General features: G+C 40.1%; 3 protein-coding genes across 3 annotated transcripts; 2 read left to right on the top strand and 1 right to left on the bottom strand.

Moving 5' to 3' along the window:
• Positions 1-1206: 1206 nt before the first annotated feature.
• LOC137744879 (protein ACCELERATED CELL DEATH 6-like) lies at positions 1207-3816 on the bottom strand. Its single transcript, XM_068484688.1, has 3 exons — positions 3087-3816; positions 1942-2489; positions 1207-1863 (listed from the first exon to the last, which is right to left on the bottom strand). Exons 1-3 carry the CDS (start codon positions 3814-3816, stop codon positions 1207-1209), a joined length of 1935 nt encoding a protein of 644 aa, XP_068340789.1.
• A 5662-nt stretch (positions 3817-9478) lies between these two features.
• LOC137745075 (mannosylglycoprotein endo-beta-mannosidase-like) lies at positions 9479-14475 on the top strand. Its single transcript, XM_068484948.1, has 11 exons — positions 9479-9772; positions 10348-10486; positions 10596-10823; positions 10971-11029; positions 11398-11446; positions 11547-11777; positions 11917-12086; positions 12181-12385; positions 12503-13174; positions 13259-13486; positions 13572-14475. The coding sequence occupies exons 1-11, from the start codon at positions 9627-9629 to the stop codon at positions 14367-14369; spliced, it is 2925 nt and encodes a 974-aa protein (XP_068341049.1). The 5' UTR covers positions 9479-9626; the 3' UTR covers positions 14370-14475.
• A 591-nt stretch (positions 14476-15066) lies between these two features.
• LOC137745645 (mannosylglycoprotein endo-beta-mannosidase-like) lies at positions 15067-20891 on the top strand. Its single transcript, XM_068485634.1, has 11 exons — positions 15067-15412; positions 16125-16263; positions 16347-16574; positions 16749-16807; positions 17063-17111; positions 17461-17691; positions 17850-18019; positions 18133-18337; positions 18455-19123; positions 19207-19434; positions 19743-20891. The coding sequence occupies exons 1-11, from the start codon at positions 15270-15272 to the stop codon at positions 20547-20549; spliced, it is 2928 nt and encodes a 975-aa protein (XP_068341735.1). The 5' UTR covers positions 15067-15269; the 3' UTR covers positions 20550-20891.
• Positions 20892-21011: the final 120 nt, after the last annotated feature.

The following is a 21011-nucleotide window of genomic DNA, read 5'->3' as shown; positions in this document are numbered from 1 at the left end:
TTTTATTTTTTTCAATAAATTGTAAAAGACTTGTTGAATACGTAAATGAATACACATTATATGCATGTTCCCATGTTTTCATTATGTTTCAATACTTTATAATATATATGTCATTCTATTTTGTAGTTCATAATAAAATTATATATATTTTAAGTATAAATAGACATTTATTTACACGAAATATAATAGATTTACTTAAATCTGCCTAGGCTCTAGGCCTCAGCTCGTCACCCGACTAGCGTCTAACGTCTTTTGAAACCTTGGTTAGTACATATCACATCCTGGCCCGGGGTCCACCACATCCCGAGCCCGCTCCACTACCGTAGCACGATATTGTCTACTTTGGACCCCGACCACACTCTCAGGGTTTTGTTTCTGGGAACTCACACGAGAACTTCCCAGTGGGTCACCCATCATAGAAGTGCTCTCGCGCGTTACTTGCCTAACTTCAGAGTTCCTATGAAACCCGAAGCTAGTGAGCTCCCAAATGGCCTCGTGCTAGGTAGGAATGAAAATATACATATAAGGATCACTTCACTAAACGATGTGGAATGTCACAGTACAGATCAGGAAACCGTTTTGGCTTGAGGGGTTATGTGTATATTGAATAAAAGGCTCAGGTCGGGTGTGCGCGTCTGTGCGTGTATAGAATTATTTTTGTCTTGCTGTATAATTAAGTCGTTCCAGATTCAGTCTGGATATTAGAACTAACCTTAAGGTTTCACAGGTCTCCTCTCTTGTGGAGGGTTCTGCTCGTCAATGGCTTTGGGCTGGGACAACACAAGGCCGCTTGTGAAGCAGTGATTCGTATTTCTATCCATCAGTTTCTCTCTCTCTTCTCCCATATTGTACACAAGAATAGTAGCTAGCCACAACGATAAGCCGATCAAATATATAACCTTGTACATACTTTGCTCCGGAGGCAGTGATATTTATCAAATTTATTAAATTGTTCAATTGAATTCAGTAACGTACTTTTGTATTCCAAGCACTCATAAACTAATTCAGCACAATATTCCATTTAAGTAAGAGATTGTTATTGGCATTCCACAGTCGTCCTACGCGTTGCATTTATGAAAAATACAGACAGATACATGAAGGACATGCAAAGATCCTTCTTACTTCTCACACCCTACTCAACATGCTTTGTCTTTGTAACTTTCCATAGCATTGATTTCGAATCCACAGTTCAATCTTCTTTCATAATCAATCGTCAACATCGTCATACTTGGGTATGTTCAGTAACATATGGAAGACACAACGTAAAACGAAACATGTAATGCGATGCTTGGTAGAAATCGGGATGATCAATGGAACAAGCAACAGTATTACAATGACGAGGAAGATTGAACCCGTGATGACAACGAATATGGCAAGCCAAGTAAGGTTACTTGTTACTAAAGCAACACCAGCCATGAACGCCACAAGCATCATCGAAAGAGCCAAGCCTAAAATTGGTAGTCCAACTTTTGAACAAGCGTAACTCATATCACCCGTCTGTGCCCACAAAAGACCAATTGCAACAGTGATTGAGCTATACATTGCTATGGTGTTGCATATCAAGAATGTTTGGAATAGCCAATCTGTAACCAAAGTTGACTTGCCTTCGTCCCTTCCAGAGCTCATATATCCACCTGGCATCGTGAAGCCAGCAGTAAAGGTTACAGTGGCTACGAGTGTCGACACCAGTAGGAGATTAGTCTGTATATGGCTACTAGCGTACTCGGGGACAACAGAAAGAAATGCTCCCCTCTGCTTGGTGACGTTGAAATAATTAGCTTCCGTTGGCTTTACTTTGGAAGAAATACTCTTGTGTGGAGAACGCGAAGCACTTGCTAAGGTCAAGGCCATGACCGTTAGAGGCTGCAAGGAGAAGGAAACACTGAGAAAATTCAATCTGCACTCGTTCAGGAAATAAAATGTGTTGAGGAAATTACTTACCCGGAGAAGAAACAAGGTTTTTTCGCCCATCAAGGACGTTCGTGCAATGTCCATTGCTGAGTAGCCTGCACTGTTCCTAACGCTGAAGTTAACTCTCTTATTTGATGCTATAATGCTGACAGTTTTTGGGTACCCTTGCCATACGGCTAAATGCAGAGGAGTGTTTCCAAATTTATCCTTTTGATTAATCAACACTTGAAACTCGAACCTGCCAAGAATATATTTGACCACGTTGTCTCTTCGATGCCAAACTGCCGTGTGAAGAATATTCCATTTGTTTTTGTCAAGCAAGTCCCTTGGCGGTGGGCAATGTTTGAGAAGTAAATCAACAATCGTGATGTGGCCCTTTCTGGAAGCCAAATGTATGGGAGTGAAGCCATTTTTGTCCTCTTTGTTTGCGGCAGCTGAACCTCCGACAGTTGCTAGCATGGTGCTAACAGTTTCAAAGTCATCTATATATGCCCCAAGTGTGAGAGGAGTCATCCCCTGTTCATCCGTTGCCCCGACTAGAGATGAAGAAATGCATTGCAGGACTATGTTTATGATTTCTACAAGAATTTTACGAATAGTTGTGTGAAGAAAAGGAAACAACAATGCTATTTCGGCACTCAAAACTGACATACCTGCTAAACACAACCTCTAATAGAAGTGGTGAACCATAACATTGTGTGTTTAACATCACTTTGTACAAACTCAAGACCTAGAGAGTACTTGACTTAGCAGATATTCACGTTCCACCTTTTTGCATACCCTTCAAGCTAGGGCTGCATGTATTTATAGTCATGCGAAGATTACACTCAGGGATTCAAATCCCTATTTACATGGAGACTTTGAAAAACAAATATACAAACCTAAACCTATCCAACTACGTACAAAACAGAAATACAAGATAAACAATAATTCAAACAGATTCGGAACACTTCAGAACAGACCCAATCTTAACAGACTGAGGACTAGGTCTAACACACTTATATATAAAAGTGAAACGCAGAAAGAATGGATGTTCGTCAGAAATTAACTATGTTCCGTATTAACCTGGCGCGAATCACTTGGAACTCAGACATAATACAACACTGACGAACTAAGCTCCCTTATAATTTCAACAAAAAAAAGGTCAAACAAAATTTGTGGTACACAGAAATTACCTCTGTTCCTTCCTAGAATGGCAGCGCGCAGAACTGAGTTTCCTTCCCATCGTTCCTCAGGAAACTTGTCAAGGGGCAACCAACTAGGTCTGCCAAATATCATATGTTTAAAGAGCTCAACATTCCCAGCTTCAGCGGCCATGGACAAGGGAGTCTTGCCATACATATTTGGAGAAAACCTCGATTCGTCATTATTAATCAAGAACTTAGCCACCTCTTGTTGGTGATTTTCCATGGCAACATGCAACGCGGTGTTCCCTCTCGTATTCTTCTCAACCAGTAGATTATAATTGTTAGTTTGGGAAATTTCCACCAGAAAGCAGACCGTTGATAGATGTCCGGCGGATGCTGCTAAATGAAGTGGAAGGTTTCCTTCATTGTTTTGTTTCAGGACTTGCGACGGATGTAGCTCGGCTATCAGTTTGACACTCTCCAGATCGCCCACACTTGAAGCCAAGTGAATAATGTAATTCCCAAGGGTGCTTCTCTGTTTGAACATTTCTAACCTGAGCTTTGGACTTGTATAGTTCGGATCATTGACAATTGCTGCATACTCACGTATTTCAGGATCCATGCATTTGTCAATATTCTCCTCCTCCTCCTCCCAATTCCATTGCTCTGCAGTGTTCACCATCTCGATATCTTCCACGCCGTGCTCATGATCATGAGCGGCACCCTCTTCCATCTTAGCCAAGGTTTCAATGCCTTGTCTTGAACTTGAAGCAGCCATGGTGTACATGTGCGCTACCTCGACCAACTGGCCAAAATAAAGATTGATGGAAACACTATATATAACTCGTACCAAGAAAAGAAGAAATTGCGAAACAAACTAGAGGAGGAGGAGGAGGAAGATGTCCGACTCCGAACTGATGATGCAAGATCAGGTCATACAGTCAGTAAGATGTTCATACTTCATGATCGAACATTGAAGTCATTATTTTGTTTTATTTTCTTAGGTCAACCACCAGTTCTAACAAAGTAATAACAATTAAAAGAAGGAGGAAATAATATTTTTCTGTTCACACCTGCTTTAATTTTTATGTTGAACAGTGAATTTACGAATGTATCCGTAGCTGGTAGTTGGCGGGGTTCCTGCAACGAGAGAAATGGGCGTGGTGCTGTCACGTCCTTAAAGGGATGAAAAATCCCTTCGTTTTCCATTTGCTTTCATCGTTATCCTTTCCTCACCTGCAAACTTTCCCTTTCACTGCGCCCTCGACTTGAGAAAAACCACAACACACGAACCAAGCTTCGGCTTCAATCCGCCTCACGGATCTCCTCCTCTCAAAACCCATCTGGTTAGATTCCGAACCTTACCCCAATTGTATTTTCTGTCTGTTTCTGCGCTTTCGAAAGGTTTCAGGATCACTGAGATTTCTACACTGAGCTCTCTGGTTTTGTATAGTTTGGATCACTGAGATTTGCTGCATGCTCGTATACTTCAGGATCCATGCATTTGTCAATACTCTCCTCCTCCTCCTTCTCCCCCTCCTCCTGGTTCCATTGCCCTGCGCTTGGGTTAATATTTAAACTTTGGGCTTCAAAGGAAAGGAAGCCCAAATGAGCTCAATAAAGAAGGTTTGGCCGAAGCCTAGGGTCAAGCCCAGGTCATCCATCTCAAGACAAAATGACAGCCTCCATTAAATGCAACGACTAGGTGCTTACAAGAGAAGTGATAACCGATGGAAATCCTCCTACTTCCAGCCCAAAAGTACTTTTGGATGGCAGAACATGTAAAAATGCTGATGATTCATTACCCTTCAGTTACTTTCGGACAAGAACAGAAACAACACAGTTGAGTTAATTCATCCATAAAGGAGGAAGAAGGCCCAGAGACAAGAACACTCAACCAATCAAATAAACAAACATACAAACTCTGCTCTCAAGCCAGATTTGCATCTAGAAGCTGTAATCAGCCCCAGATCTCAGTCATTTTCATGATCATTCCCTACAAAAACCATCTTTTGTCTAGATTATTAGCTATGCTACCTTCCCCAAATGTTGTAGTATCGATTTTCTTGTATAAACTTGTTTACCCCTCATCCTTCTTTATTACTCAACCCTTTGTAACTGCAAAGAAAAAGGATTGCAAGACGCTTTAACCTTACCTGACAAGATGAAATCTTGCCCACTCTCTTTGATTTTGCCTTTCCATTAATAGATTTGGTGTTATAATGTATCCCTCAATATATATGCCAATTATTTTCGGTCTCTTGATAATCCAAAGTTCTAGTAACTCTTAGATCCGGTTCACTTAGCACTACTATCGTAAAAGTAAATGAAACTGATGCCTTGATCAGATATGAACCCCTCCCCTTTAAAAGCATACAAGATAACAAAAGTCCTTGATCTCAAGGCATAGAAAAGAACTTAATGTGGATTTAACCCACCCATGACAATCCTTTGATGATGAGAAGTCAGAATAACTTGAGGCGCAAGTAATCGGCTTAAATACACTCATTCTACATCTGTCATACATAGATGGCAGTGGCATGCCTTAGCATTAAGTTAGTTTTGATTGCGAGCCTCTTGGCTTACATCTAAGGCCCGACAAAGGCACCTTCCATAACTAACTTTGCCCTCTTCTTGCAGCCCGACAAGCAAGCGAGAGCTCAACAGTCAACCAAAATGTCAACACCTTAGGGAGCTGTGTGCTCGAGCCAGGAACCCTTCCCAGCGAAATTCCTGCCCGAACACCCTGCAGTGTTCGTCGTCTTGATATCTTCCATGTAGTGCTGATGCATGGTTCGCCATCTCGATATCTTCCACATTGTGCTCATGATCATGAGCCAGCCCCCTCTTCCATCTTTGCCAAGGTTTCAATGTCTTGTCTTGAACTTGAAGCAGCCATGATGTATATGGGCACTGCCTCGACCAACTAACTAAAATAAAGATTGATGGAAGCACTATATATAACTAGTATCAATAAAAGAAAAGAAAATGAGAAGCAAACTAGAGGAGGAGGAGGAAGATGTCCAATCTCCGATGTCACATCCCGGCCCGGGGCGGATCACTTCCCCGGCTCGCTCCACTACCGTAGCACGATATTGTCTGCTTTGGGCTTACCATTCCCTCATGGTTTTATTTTTGGGAACTCACGAGCAACTTCCCAGTGGGTCACCCATCATGGGATTGCTCTAGCCCCCTTCTCGCTTAACTTTGGAGTTCCTACGGAACCCGAAGCCAGTGAGCTCCCAAAAGGCCTCGTGCTAGGTAGAGATGGGAATATACATTAAAGGATCACTCCCCTGGGCGATGTGGGATGTCACAATCCACCCCCTTAGGGGCCTGACGTCCTCGTCGGCACACCACGGCCAGGGTTAGGCTCTGATACCAATTGTCACATCCCGACCCGGGGCGGATCACTTCCCGGGCCCGCTCCACTACTGTAGCACGATATTGTCCGCTTTGGGCTTACCATTCCCTCACTGTTTTGTTTTTGGGCACTCATGAGCAACTTCCCAGTGGGTCACCCATCATGGGATTGCTCTAGCCCCCTTCTTGCTTAACTTCGGAGTTCCTACGGAACCCGAAACCAGTGAGCTCCCAAAAGGCCTCGTGCTAGGTAGAGATGAGAATATACATTTAAGGATCACTTCCCTGGACGATGTGGGATGTCACATCCGAACTGATGATGCAAGATTAGTTCATAGAGTATATAAACACATACACGTTATACTAACGATATTGTAAGACTGGGGGTTGTTCGTACCTCGGAGTCCATCATGAAAGCTACCTAACGCCAAATATTAATGCATGTGTACACACACATACACACATACATACATATAGGAAGCCAGGGAAGGGATCTTTATTTTTCAACTTGTACCTCATAGATTATTCTTGCAAAAAAGTAGCCAAATCACAAATATTTGAGGCATCTAATTGACTAAAAAGAAATTGACGAATACTTTGTTTTCTAAGAAACATTAAAATTCCATCGTGATAATTAAATAGGCAAATTATTTCGTATTGAATTGAATTTTTTCAAGGATCGTTGAAGTTCGTTGTGGAGGGGGTCCCATAACTAATTCCCTCTTTTGAAAAAAATGAGGATCCTTTCCCTTAAAGGGTCTGCATACATACATTATATTAACAATATTGTATGACTGGGGGGGGGGGGGGGGGGGTTGTTCATACATCGGAGTCAGTTCTATGAAGGGTCCATACCACGACAACATCGGAGGAAAGTGGATGAACTATTTTGGTTAAACCACACAATTGGTCAATCACAATAAATTGTTATCAAACTCGTCATTCATGTAGCCTGAGGGTTGTTCATACATCTGAGTCAATTCTACGAAGGTTCCATACCACGACAGCATTTGACGAAAGTATATGAACGATTTTGGTTAAACCACACAATTGGTCAACCACAATAAATTGTTATCAAACTCGTCATTCATGTAAGAGTCGAATTATTTATAAGTAAAAAGTAATATCATTTAATCATAATATTAGTGTTGGGCTATAGAACCTTAATTGTTGAGTTTAGTCTACTTAATTAGGTATCCTAAACCCTACACCTTTTAAGAAGTTCAGTCTCTGTACCAACTAAAATTGCATCTGTAAAAATATAAAATGTAATCGTTAGTAAGATCATCTCACCGATCGATGATCTTAAACCGGCCTCTGGGCAACCACAATCCAATGTCTCCAGTATGCAGCCAGCCATCGGCGTCAATCACTTCTTCCCCGTCCAATCAAAGTGGACAGTCGGGTAGACTCAATAGTACTAAACTTCGTATCTACCAACTACCATAATCATAACAGATGCAAGTTAAGTACGTCTGCACCTCGTCTTTGTAGTAGCCTTGGAAAACGATGGGACCCCTGACACAGATTTCACCGCGAGGATGGGGCTTGTCCTCGGAGGTGTAGTTCATTTCAGGGACATCTACCAGTATTATTTCTGTAAAGAAAGAAAGGTTTTTTTTTTGTAACCGGCTACGGAAATTCATAAGTGAATTTTGACGCGCGTGATTTATAAGATTATTTAGTAACACCAGTATATTCTTTAAGAAGCTAAAGGACCTTAATCTTTAAAAAGTCAAGCAACCATTAGTCAGTGATGAAGCTCAGGATATGATAAATGTGTAAACTTGTGTTAAATTGTATGCGGTAAGATAGCAAATATACACCCTAAGGAAGTCCATGACATCAGGGGACAAGAGTGAAGCATCGGATGCATAAAACGAACGCATCCTCCAAGCTTTGCCTTAATTTTGTTGAATACCAAGCTGTCCCAAAGCAGAGATGCATTTGAACCTGAAATTATTGGACAATGTAGGGTTTTGGCGGAAGATTGAAGCTAACTATGCGACTGTTTAGTTATTAGTATAATTTACCACCCATGATGGAACGCTTCTGCACTCTTTTTTTTAATCACCTCTTGCACAAATGTTTTTCTTAATTATTAAATTAAACAATTTAAATAAGAATTTGGAGTCATAACTGTGGATACAAATTTCTGTCGTCTTCTCATTTGACGAAAAATGCACCTGCAAAATAATAACATCTAAGATTAAGGCCACACGATGATTTTTTTTTTGGGGGGGGGGATGATTTGGCCGAAGAATCTTTGATGCCAAAATTAGAATTCTGAAAAGAATGTGGATAGGAGTTTGTGGGTAGCAAATGGTTTGTTTTTTAGTAGGAGAATATGGCTATTTACAAGGGAGTGGCCGGCCATATATGGTGAATTTGTGTGAATAATTGTAAGATATTATATGAAATAATGTTTTGCAATTAACATGATAATTAATTCTAAATTAAATAGAAAAATTGGGAGTTACCTTTTGAATAAGGATTTGATAAGGAGTGATGAGAGAGATTTGAATAAATACAAATTTGATCTTCTTTGACTCTTTCTTAATTGAGCCGTTATTGTTTATTACATGCGTGTAAGAATTCTGATGTGCTTTGAGGGTAATTTTGTCATTTTCACCAAAAATTCATGTATCCCACTCATAATTTTCTTGATTATTTTTTGCTCCACAATAACTAAAAAGGAGTGTAGAAAACAAAAAATGTGTGCAGAAAACACTATTTTTTAAGCGAATTTGGAGGTAAATAAAGGCTGAATGATTCACATGGCCTGTAATCTGTCATCCCTTTATGTCTCCCTAAATTCAACTCCTCATGATGAAAAGAAGCTATGGGAAAAAGAAAATATCATGCGTATGAAATGGGCAGGAAAACTTAAATCTATAGGCTACCAATTTCATACGATAAATGAAATTTTTCCACAAAACATCGAAACGACGTCGTGCGCTGGAGACTGTAGAGCGCGGTAAAATCAAAAAGTAGTTGTGAAATTATTGTAACAGACATCTGCATCGCATAGAAATCTCAGCCATTAAAATCCAACTCGGCGACTCAAAGATGATCCTAATAATTGAGGATGGTAGATGATCCCAAAACTGCTCCATCTTTGTCCCACGCTCACCGACTCCCACACGCACAGACACCCTGATCAGGAGTGAGAAAGAAAGACTCTGAGGAGTGAGAGAGAGCTTAATTGAGTTTGCTAGGGTTTTAATGGCGGCGATTGGGAAGACGAAGCTGGACTCCGGGTGGCTCGCGGCGAGGTCAACGGAGGTCAGTCTCAGTGGGATTCAGCTCACCACCACCCACCCACCCTCAATTGGCACATCCCCTTGGATGGAGGCCGTTGTTCCCGGAACGTAATTTCTCTCTCTCTCTCTCTCTCTCTCTCTCTCTCTCTCTCACACACACATTTGACGTTTCAGTGTGATTAAATAAGTAAATGTGGTTTAATTTGATTAAAGTTTCTAGCCTTAATCTTGTGCTTGTGGCCTGGTGGGTTCACAGTTAATTTCGATCCTTAAAGTTGTCGAATTGTTTTGCTTGACATAGATATATGGGGAAAATTGTAATGGTAAAATTGGTTGAAATTGTTGTGCGACATTTTTCAAATTTTTGGAATTGGTTGATTTTTGTTATTCGTTTAAATTGGATGAGGATCCTCTCCAAATCCTCTTTGTGGGGATCCTGGAATTTTTCGTACATCGTGCAGTCAGTTTTGGTTAAGTATTATTTATATTCAATTTTAAATTCAAAATTCAAAATAATTTCTAACTGCACAATGTACAATCAACAGATTCGATTGATTGATCATCTGGATCCCCACAAAAAAGATCCGGAGAGGATCCTATTCCCACATTTACTGTTATTGGATGACCAATTGATGAAAGTCTAGAATTTGGAGCTCAATGCTAATGTTGGTTTAGTTTGGCAGTGTTTTGGCAACCCTGGTGAAGAACAAAGTTGTGCCAGACCCGTTCTACGGGTTAGAGAACGAGTCAATCATAGACATTGCTGATTCCGGGAGGGAGTACTACACGTTCTGGTTCTTTACAACTTTTCGTTGTAAACTGGTACATTATTCTTTTAAATGATGAAATGGACTTTGTGGTTGACTCGAAATTATTTCCGATGTGTTGTTTCCTTTCGGAAAGATTTATAAGATTATTCTCGATTTTCCAGTCAGGTACTGAGCACCTTGATCTGAATTTCCGCGCAATCAACTATTCTGCAGATGTATATTTAAATGGGCACAAAACAGTCTTGCCAAAAGGGATGTTCCGAAGGCATTCTCTTGATGTCACTGATGTAGTGCATCCTGATGGTGAAAACTTGCTTGCCGTTCTTGTTTACCCTCCGGATCATCCGGGGAGTATTCCTCCTGAGGGTGGGCAAGGCGGTGATCATGAGGTACATCTCTATATCCATAAACCTATTGATGACATTCTTCAACATTTTTTTCTCAAAGATTAACCTTCTACTTATAACTTAATTATGAAATGTATGGCTTGTGCAAACTGAGATTATTATAGTGTTAATTTTAGAATTTCATTTCAGATCGGGAAAGATGTAGCAACGCAGTATGTGGAGGGTTGGGATTGGATATGTCCTATAAGGTGATTACGTTTTCCTATTGAGATTTGGGAGTGTATGCTTTTCATCTTCTTCCCAAAATGGGATGTGAGAAACCGTGTCAGCATTTTCTATTCGTATGTCAAGAAGATTTTTTGACCACATGCCAATAAACTGAGACAAGAAACTATCTATTTTTGTTGAGCAGGAAGAATCAATGCTCTGCATCAAAATTTCGAGATGATAAAAAACAATAATATAGATGCATTCTCTGGTTTATATTCTAATGCAAATTAACCTAGAAAGTTTCTTCTCGGTTCCATTTGTTACTCTGCCTGTGCAGAATACTGTTATACAGATCTTATCTTTTTAAAAAGCGGTTGCAATCTGATTCACTTGTATATTGATACAGGGATAGAAACACCGGCATATGGGATGAGGTGTCGATTTCTGTAACAGGGGTGAGTCTTAGTCTGAATGATTCATTTCCTGTCATTGAATTTTCCATGTATTGAATCTTGTTAGGAAATAACTTAATGAAGTCGTTCCCATTTCATGCAGCCAGTAAAAATAATTGACCCTCACTTGGTTTCAACGTTCTTCGACAATTACAAGAGGGTATATTTGCATACTACTACTGAGTTGGAAAATAAGAGCACCCAGTCTGCGGAGTGTTCACTGAATATCCAAGTAACAACAGAACTTAAAGGAAATTTTTGTTTAGTAGAGCACGTTCAGACTCAATATTTGTCAATCCCTGCTGGATCCCGAGTGCACTATACTTTTCCCGAGGTTCGTGACAGAACATACTATGCATTTTTATTATGGTAAAAGAAACAATTACTTTCTGTTTATCTTTATATTCAATCGGTTTTATTTATTGGGCTTAGCTTTCGATACTTCTTTTCATTACTAAATGTTAAATTTGCAGCTCTTTTTCTATAAACCTAATCTATGGTGGCCAAATGGAATGGGAAAGCAATCCTTGTACAAAGTATCTATTACTGTTGATGTAAAGGGATATGGAGAGTCTGATTTGTGGGGCCAATTATTTGGTTTTCGTAAAATTCACAGCGACATTGATACTGTTACAGGAGGAAGGTATGATATAAATACACAATGTTTTATATAGATTCATTATTCATGCGTGCTCTGTTTTTGGTATGTAGTGTAACCTGTACATTATCCTATTCAGGTTGTTTAAGGTCAATGGTCAGCCTATTTTTATTCGTGGCGGTAATTGGATATTGTCAGATGGCCTCCTCCGGCTTTCAAAGAAGCGTTACAAGACTGACATCAAGTTCCATGCAGATATGAATTTTAACATGATCCGTTGTTGGGGTGGTGGGCTGGCTGAGAGGCCGGACTTTTATCATTACTGTGACATTTATGGCTTGTTGGTAAGTTGTGCCTGTTCTTGCTTTCAAGTGCATGTTTGCTAGGTTTCACAGGACATGGAAATCTCGGGTGAATCTAATATGTACTGCTCTGCTTTGGACTTTAAACTTTTTTTGTAGGTCTGGCAAGAATTTTGGATTACAGGAGATGTCGATGGACGAGGTATCCCTGTATCGAATCCAGATGGTCCGCTGGACCATGATCTTTTCTTGCTATGTGCAAGAGATACTGTCAAGCTTCTCAGGAACCATCCTAGTCTTGCCCTTTGGGTGGGCGGAAATGAGCAAGTTCCACCAGATGACATCAACACGGCTTTGAAAAATGACCTCAGGCTCCATCCGCATTTTGAAAAATCGGTAAATGAAAGTGGCAAGTCCACTGAAGATTTGTCCCCAGTGTTGAGGGATCCAAGCCAATATCTTGATGGTACGCGTGTTTACATCCAAGGATCCATGTGGGATGGATTTGCAAATGGAAAGGGGGACTTCACCGATGGTCCTTATGAAATTCAAAATCCCGAAGACTTCTTTAAGGATGACTATTACAAATACGGGTTCAATCCTGAAGTTGGTTCTGTAGGCATGCCGGTTTCAGCTACCATCAGAGCCACAATGCCTCCTGAAGGATGGCAGATTCCTTTGTTTAAGAAGGTTTCTGAATATTACGAAGAAGTTCCAAACCCCATATGGGAATACCATAAGTATATCCCTTACTCAAAACCAGGCAAGGTTCATGATCAGATTTTACTTTACGGGTCGCAACCAAAGGATCTTGATGATTTTTGCTTGAAGGTAAACAAATCTTTTGAGTTTTTGGGGTGCACGTTGGATCCATTTCTGTTTTGAGTGATTGACTTAATTTATAAACCATCACAGGCTCAACTTGTGAACTACATTCAGTATAGAGCTCTACTGGAGGGTTGGACTTCCCGAATGTGGACTAAATACACCGGTGTTTTGATTTGGAAAACACAGAATCCATGGACAGGTCTTAGAGGTCAATTTTACGATCATCTTCTAGACCAAACAGCAGGTTTCTATGGCTGTCGCTGTGCTGCGGAGCCAATCCACGTCCAACTTAACTTAGCTACATATCTTATAGAGGTAAATTGGCTATCGATGGAGTTAACCCTCTAGACGTGGTTTGAGTCCTTGCGATTTGCTGATCATTTTCTCTTCCCTTGAACAGGTTGTCAACACTACATTAGAGGAACTATCTGACGTCGCTGTAGAAGCCTCGGTGTGGGATCTAGAAGGAACATGCCCATACGACAAAGTTCACGAAAAGGTGTCAGTGCCCCCAAAAAGAACAGTGCCAATTGCTGAGATGAAATATCCAAAATCTAAAAACCCGAAGCCAGTTTACTTTCTTCTTCTCAAACTGTATCACAAGTCAGACTACAGGATTATTTCCAGGAACTTTTACTGGTTGCATCTGTCGGGTGGGGATTACAAGCTGTTAGAACCATACAGGAAGAAAACAGTGCCACTCAAGTTTACGTCCGCAGTTTTCATCAAAGGAACCACCTACGAAATGCATATGCGTGTCCAGAACACATCGAAGAAACCAGATGCCAAGACTTTAACCTATCAAAACAATTTCACTACTAAACAAGGTGACGGCGATTTTGATACAGCCTCGGTGGATTGTGTACAGGATGGAGCAGGTACAAAGAACGAAGTTAGTTGGCTTCAGAAAATATCCAGACGTTTCACAAAGGAGACTGATGATTTGAAAGTTGCTGAAATCAATGGCGCCAACATTGGCGTTGCTTTCTTCCTTCATTTTTCTGTTCATGGAGTGAAGAAGAACCGTAAGGAAGGAGAGGACACAAGAATTCTTCCCGTTCATTACTCGGACAATTATTTTTCACTGGTGCCAGGTGAGGCTATGCCCATCAAGATCTCTTTTGAGGTCCCTCCCGGTGTCACGCCCCGAGTTACTCTCGCCGGATGGAATTACCATGGTGTCCATACAGTTCATTGAGTTGTTCTGTTTTGTCTATGCCCCTTGTAATATCTGAGTTATAAACAGTGAAAAACAAGTGTTGCTTGAAATAATTTCAAAGTTGAGGGAAATTTTTTACTTGTTAGTAATGATCTCGGAGCTAAGTAACTTATTTTGATTTCCTTTCTAGGCTTTGAATTTGATTATGAGTACTCTAAACTTTTAAACCGTGCCAATTTGCCTCATTCCGTTAAATCTACTAAGTTTTTATTCAAATTGTGGGTTACTTCTATACATTTAAGCGTGAAAACTAGAAGAAAATGTGATAATTTGGGGCGTTGCTGAACTTTTGCCCAATGTCAAGCAAACTATGATCGAACAAAAAAAACACAGGTAAACGTTCATTGACGAGAAAAATCGAAACTAAACGGTGTCGTTTGCCGGATGTGTGGAATGCGCGGTAAAAAATCAAAATGCAGTTGTAAAAATATAACGGATACAACCGTACGTATCCCGTGAAGTCTCAGCCCTTGAATACAAATCCGAATCCTCACCGGATCCTTTTTGTGAGAATTTCAGAGATCCGTGAATCGTATCCATTTATCATATATCTTGTTGTTAGAAATCATTTTAAATATTTTTATTTAAAATTAAACACAAATAGTACTTAACAAAAACTAACTATATAATGTACGATGAATGGATACAATTCACAAATTCTCCGAATCCTCGCCAAAAGATCCGAAGAGGATCCTGTTGGCTTGAAAACAAACCAGTCACGTGCTATCAAATGATACACCATCCTTGTTGACCCACCTCAGCAGCACACCAACCGACCGAAGTACACTGAGACTGAGTGTACACACTCAGATTCTGAGAGACACAGAGAGAGAGTTTGATGAGTGAGAGTGAGAGCTGAACTGAGCTAGCTAGAGCTTAATGGCGGCGATAGGGAAGACGATTCTGGACTCGGGGTGGATCGGCACCAGGGACAGGGAAGTCACCGCCACTGGGACCCAGCTCACCACCACCCACCCTCCCTCCCCCGCCCTTCCTTGGATGGAAGCCGTCGTTCCCGGAACGTAATCTCTCTCTCTCTCTCTCTCTCTCTCTCTCTCTCTCAAATTTCAGCAAATGTGGTCTAATTTGATTAAAGTTTCGACCTTGAATCTTTTGGGGTTCTCTTCTGGGTTTAAGTTGGTTAATTAACTTCAATTCCTCAAGTTCTTAAGTTGGGTTTTGTTTGTAACATACTTGGCCAATCTCGAAACTACTAAGCACCGGTCAACAGCAGATTCATAAGATTTTTCTTTCAACCAGGAGGCCAATCATAACATGACACATGTCGGTATCAGAGGTCAATCATAGCGCGACACGTGTCGATATCAGAGATCAATCACAACACGACACGTGTCAATGTCAAAACAAAGTTATAAACTCTCTTCTATAAAAGGAGATCATTCTCCCACAATAATCCCTAATGTTATTTGTATTAAACTATTCACTAGAACTCACTAAAAAAGAGCTTGAACCTATGTATTTGTGTAAACCCTTCACAACTAATGAGAACTCCTCTACTCTGTCGACGTAGCCAATCTGGGTGAACCTCGTACATCTTGTGTTGTTTGCTTCCCTATCTCTATTCATTTACATACTTATCCGCACCAATGATCAGAGCAACCTAGCGAAGGTTATAAACCTCACACTTTCTGTTGTACCAAAGTCCTCGCCGATTTTGTGCATCAACAGGTTTAATAACTTTAATTGTTGCTGCTAATTAATCTGAATCCACAGTGTTCTGGCAACCTTGGTGAAGGGGAAAGATGTACCCGATCCTTTCTACGCATTGCAAAACGACTACATTACAGACATTTCTGACTCCGGGAGGCAGTACTACACATTCTGGCTCTTTACAACTTTTCGGTGTAATCTGGTACGCTGATACATTTGAATGATAAATGCAGTTTTCGAAACATTTGTTGGATTACGATCTCCATACTAATCTTTGTTTTTCAGTCAGGCACACAGTTTGTGGATCTGAATTTCCGCGCAATCAATTACTATGCCGAGGTGTATCTAAATGGGCACAGAAAAGACCTGCCAAGAGGGATGTTTCAAAGGCATTCTCTTGACGTCACTGATATAGTGCTTCCCAATGCTCAGAATTTGCTTGCTATTCGTGTTTATCCCCCGGATAATCCAGGGACTATTCCTCCTGAGGGAGGGCAGGGTGGCGATCACGAGGTACAGATTGATATCCAAGAACCCTATTTTAATACATTCTATTTCTTCTAGATATCTGCTCAAAGTTTTATCCTTGTACTAATTACTGATGCAAGAGCGAGCGATGATGAATCTGAAGACGCTGATTATCTAATGTAGGCAATGTGCGTTATTATAATCCAATTCTTATTTCAGATAGGGAAAGATGTAGCTGCACAATATGTGGAGGGTTGGGATTGGATGTGTCCTATAAGGTGACGATGTTTTACTGTTTTGTGATCATGAATTGTTTTTCATCTTTTTAATATGGGATGCGAGAAAACGATTAAGCATGTTTCTTTTTTTGATTGAAGATTTTTCCACCTGTTTAAAGCTAAATGATACAAGAAGTATCCTATATTGTTTAGGCAGAAAAACCAATGCATCCTCTGGTGTACCTTCTCCTAATCCTATAGATATTATCATTGCAAAATAATTTTTAGTTGTAACCCACTTATATAACGTTGCAGGGATAGAAACACGGGCATATGGGACGAGGTGTCAATTTCTGTAACAGGGGTGAGTTTTATATTTATTCATAATGATTCACTTCCTACCATAGAATTTTTCATGAGATTAACTGTCCTTCATGATGATATGTCAAAATCCATTTTGTAGGGAAAGATAACAGTTTTATCTTTATGGTTTGATCATATGCGAAGTTGTTGGTCTCATTGTACTTCAAAATTTTTTGCTTTGTGATCTACAGTTTACCAAACATGTGATGCATTCATGATGAGATCATATTATTCTGCAGAGTCAATGTATTTGGTCATGCAATTTCGTCTTCAGAAACCAATTTTCAGTTACAGTTATTTGTATAAGACTATAAGTTCCTTTTTTTATTCTTGTTATCTTTTTTGTGCAGCCAGTAAAAATAATTGATCCGCACTTGGTTTCATCGTTTTTTGACAACTACAAGAGGGTGTATTTGCATGCTACAACTGAGTTGGAAAATAGAAGTGCCTCGGTTGCTGAGTGTTCTTTAAATATCCAAGTAACAACAGAACTTGAAGGAAACGTTTGCTTAGTAGAGCATCTTCAGACTCAACATTTGTCAATCCCTGCTGGATCACGGGTGAAATATACATTTCCTGAGGTCCGTGAAAGAATATATGATGCGTTTTCATTATCTCAGTAGAACACAGTACTTTTCTAGTATCACTTTGGTGTTTATCTGTCATTCATTGTGGTCTATCTATTTAGATTTAGCTTTCAAGGCCTGTATTCTAATTTCTAAATAGTATAATTTGACAGCTCTTCTTTTACAAGCCAAATTTATGGTGGCCAAATGGTATGGGAAAGCAATCCTTGTACAATGTTGACATTACTGTTGATGTGAAGGGATACGGAGAATCTGATTTGTGGAACCAATTATTTGGATTCCGCAAAATTGAGAGCTACATTGATACTGCCACTGGTGGGAGGTATTCGATTTATTGTATCATTATTTCTGTAATGTTGGTTACATGTAGTGCTTGAACATGTCAACTCTTTTTCTGGTGTTTATGTTCTGTTACCTGTATAATCTGCTCTTCAGGTTGTTCAAGGTCAATGGTCAGCCTATTTTTATTCGTGGTGGTAATTGGACAGTGTCAGATGGCCTCCTTCGACTTTCAAAAGAGCGCTACAGAACAGCCATCAAGTTTCATGCAGATATGAATTTGAACATGCTACGCTGTTGGGGCGGTGGAGTGGCCGAAAGGCCAGAATTTTATCATTACTGTGATATTTATGGTCTGCTGGTAAGCATACCTCTCTATCTATGTTTTTCCTTCAGCTTTGCATATTTCGGTAGGTTTTATAGAAGAATAAGGGCTAAGTAGCGTGTGAACCATATGGCTGCTGTTTTAAATTTGTAGGTCTGGCAAGAGTTTTGGATTACTGGAGATATCAACGGACGAGGTAAACCAGTATCAAATCTAAATGGTCCACTGGACCATGATCTTTTCTTGCTATGCGCGAGAGATACTATCAGGCTTCTAAGGAACCATCCAAGTCTTGTCCTTTGGGTGGGTGGAAGTGAACAAATTCCACCAGACGACATCAACACAGCTTTGAAACACGACCTCAGGCTCCATCCATATTTTGAAAACTCTTCAAATGAGAGTGGCAAGATTGTTGAAAAGTTGTCCCTGACTTCAGAGGATCCAAGCCAATATCTTGATGGTACACGCATTTACATTCAAGGGTCCTTGTGGGATGGGTTTGCAAATGGAAAGGGGGGCTTCACTGCTGGCCCTTATGCAATCCAAAATCCTGCAGACTTCTTTAAGGATGGGTTTTACCAATATGGGTTCAATCCTGCGGTTGGTTCTGTAGGCACACCAGTTGCAGCTACCATCAGAGCGGCAATGCCTCCAGAAGCATGGCATATTCCTTTGTTTAAGAAGGTTTCAAATGGTTATGAAGAAGTTCCAAACGGCATGTGGGTACACTTTAAGTACAAGCCTTATTCAAATCCGGGCAAGGTTCATGATCAGATTTTGCTTTATGGGTCGCCGAAAGATCTTGATGATTTTTGCTTAAAGGTAAACTAATCTTTTAGTTATTCAGGGTGCACTTTGGACTCAGTTTCTGTTGTGAAGATTTGGCTTACTTTAAATCATCTCAGGCTCAACTAGCTAACTACACCCAGTATAAAGCTCTATTGGAGGGTTGGACTTCCCGAATGTGGACTAAATACACTGGTGTTTTGATTTGGAAAACACAAAATCCTTGGCCAGGTCTCGGAGGTCAACTTTACGATCACTTTCTAGACCAAACTGCAGGTTTCTATGGCTGTCGCTGCGCTGCTGAGCCAATACATGTCCAACTTAACTTAGCTACATATTTTATAGAGGTAAGTTGTAGAGTTACACAGTTCAAATCTTGTCTCCTTCACAATGTTGAAATCGATAATATTTTCGTGTTGAATGTGAATCTTAGTAGGACTAATGTCCATTGATCCATTTCTGTAACTGGGTGCAATGAACAAACTCTTGAGAAGACTAATTAATGACTTGCAAATACCTGAGAAAAAGAATGAAAAGTCCTCACAGAAGGAACACCTATCAGTGGAACACAATCTCTTTTACACCGTGCTATTCAGAGTTTACCATAGACATGTTTTAATATTTGCTGATGACTTTCTCTTCTTCCCTTGAACAGGTTGTCAACACTACATCAGACGAGCTATCTGACATCGCTATAGAAGCCTCGGTGTGGGATCTAGAAGGAACAAGCCCATACTACAAAGTTCACGAAAAGGTGTCAATGCCACCGAAAAGAACAGTACCAATTGCTGAGATGAAATATCCAAAATCTAAAAACCCAAGGCCGGTTTACTTTCTTCTTCTCAAGCTGTATCACAAGTCAGATTATCGCATTATTTCCAGGAACTTTTACTGGTTGCATCTGTCGGGTGGGGATTACAAGCTGTTAGAACCATATAGGAAGAAGACAGTACCACTCAAGGTTACATCTCAGGTTTTCATCAAAGGAAGCACCTACGAAATGCATATGCGTGTGAAGAACACATCTAAGAAACCAGAGCCAAAAAGTTTGACCTTTCAAAACAATTTCACTACTAATCAAGGTGATGGCAATTTCGATGTAGCGCCAGTGGAAGCTACACATGATGGAGCAGACAGAAAACTTGAAGTTGGCTGGTTTCATAAAATATCTAGACATTTCTCAAAGGAGACTGATGGTTTGAGGGTTGCTGAAATCAACAGCGCCAACATAGGCGTTGCTTTCTTCCTTCATTTTTCTGTACATGGAGCGAAGAAGGACCATAAGGAAGGAGAAGACACAAGAATCCTTCCAGTTCATTACTCGGACAACTATTTTTCACTGGTGCCAGGTGAGGCTATGTCGATAAAGATCTCCTTCGAGGTCCCTCCCGGTGTCATCCCTCGAGTTACTCTCGACGGATGGAATTACCATGGTGTCCATACAGTCCATTCATTTGGTTAAAGATTTGTCAATCAGTCTTTGCTGTTTGTAACAGTTCGCACCAAAGTTCTTGCTCCCCTAGCAGAAGACCAACGAGGTGTCAAGCTCCAACTTCTACATGTTACATTATTTGTCTTGTTCATCCTTTGTTTCTACAAAGCTTTTACATCAACCTCCTCAAATGATGGTTGGAATAAAATCAAGATTTAAGTTGAGAATACTTTTTTCTTCAGCAACAATGAACTTGTAATTCACGTGATTAAGAGTATTTAGTTTAATGATGTTTCTTTCTCAATATTAGAAAAGATACCAAGATCAAATCGCCTTAATAAAGAAAAAAAAAAAAGCACATAAGATTTAACTTCAAAGAGCGTATAATTCACATGATACTATTTATTTAGATCGTCAAATTCTTAATCAAGCAACATTTCTCTTCTCAATATTAGAAGAGTACTATATTCAAATCATCTATTCTCATTGATA

Source organism: Pyrus communis, chromosome 9 (assembly GCF_963583255.1).
Source record: "Pyrus communis chromosome 9, drPyrComm1.1, whole genome shotgun sequence".
Lineage (NCBI taxonomy): Eukaryota > Viridiplantae > Streptophyta > Magnoliopsida > Rosales > Rosaceae > Pyrus > Pyrus communis.
Note: the sequence above shows the minus strand (reverse complement) of the source record. Positions and strands in the feature narration are given on the sequence as shown.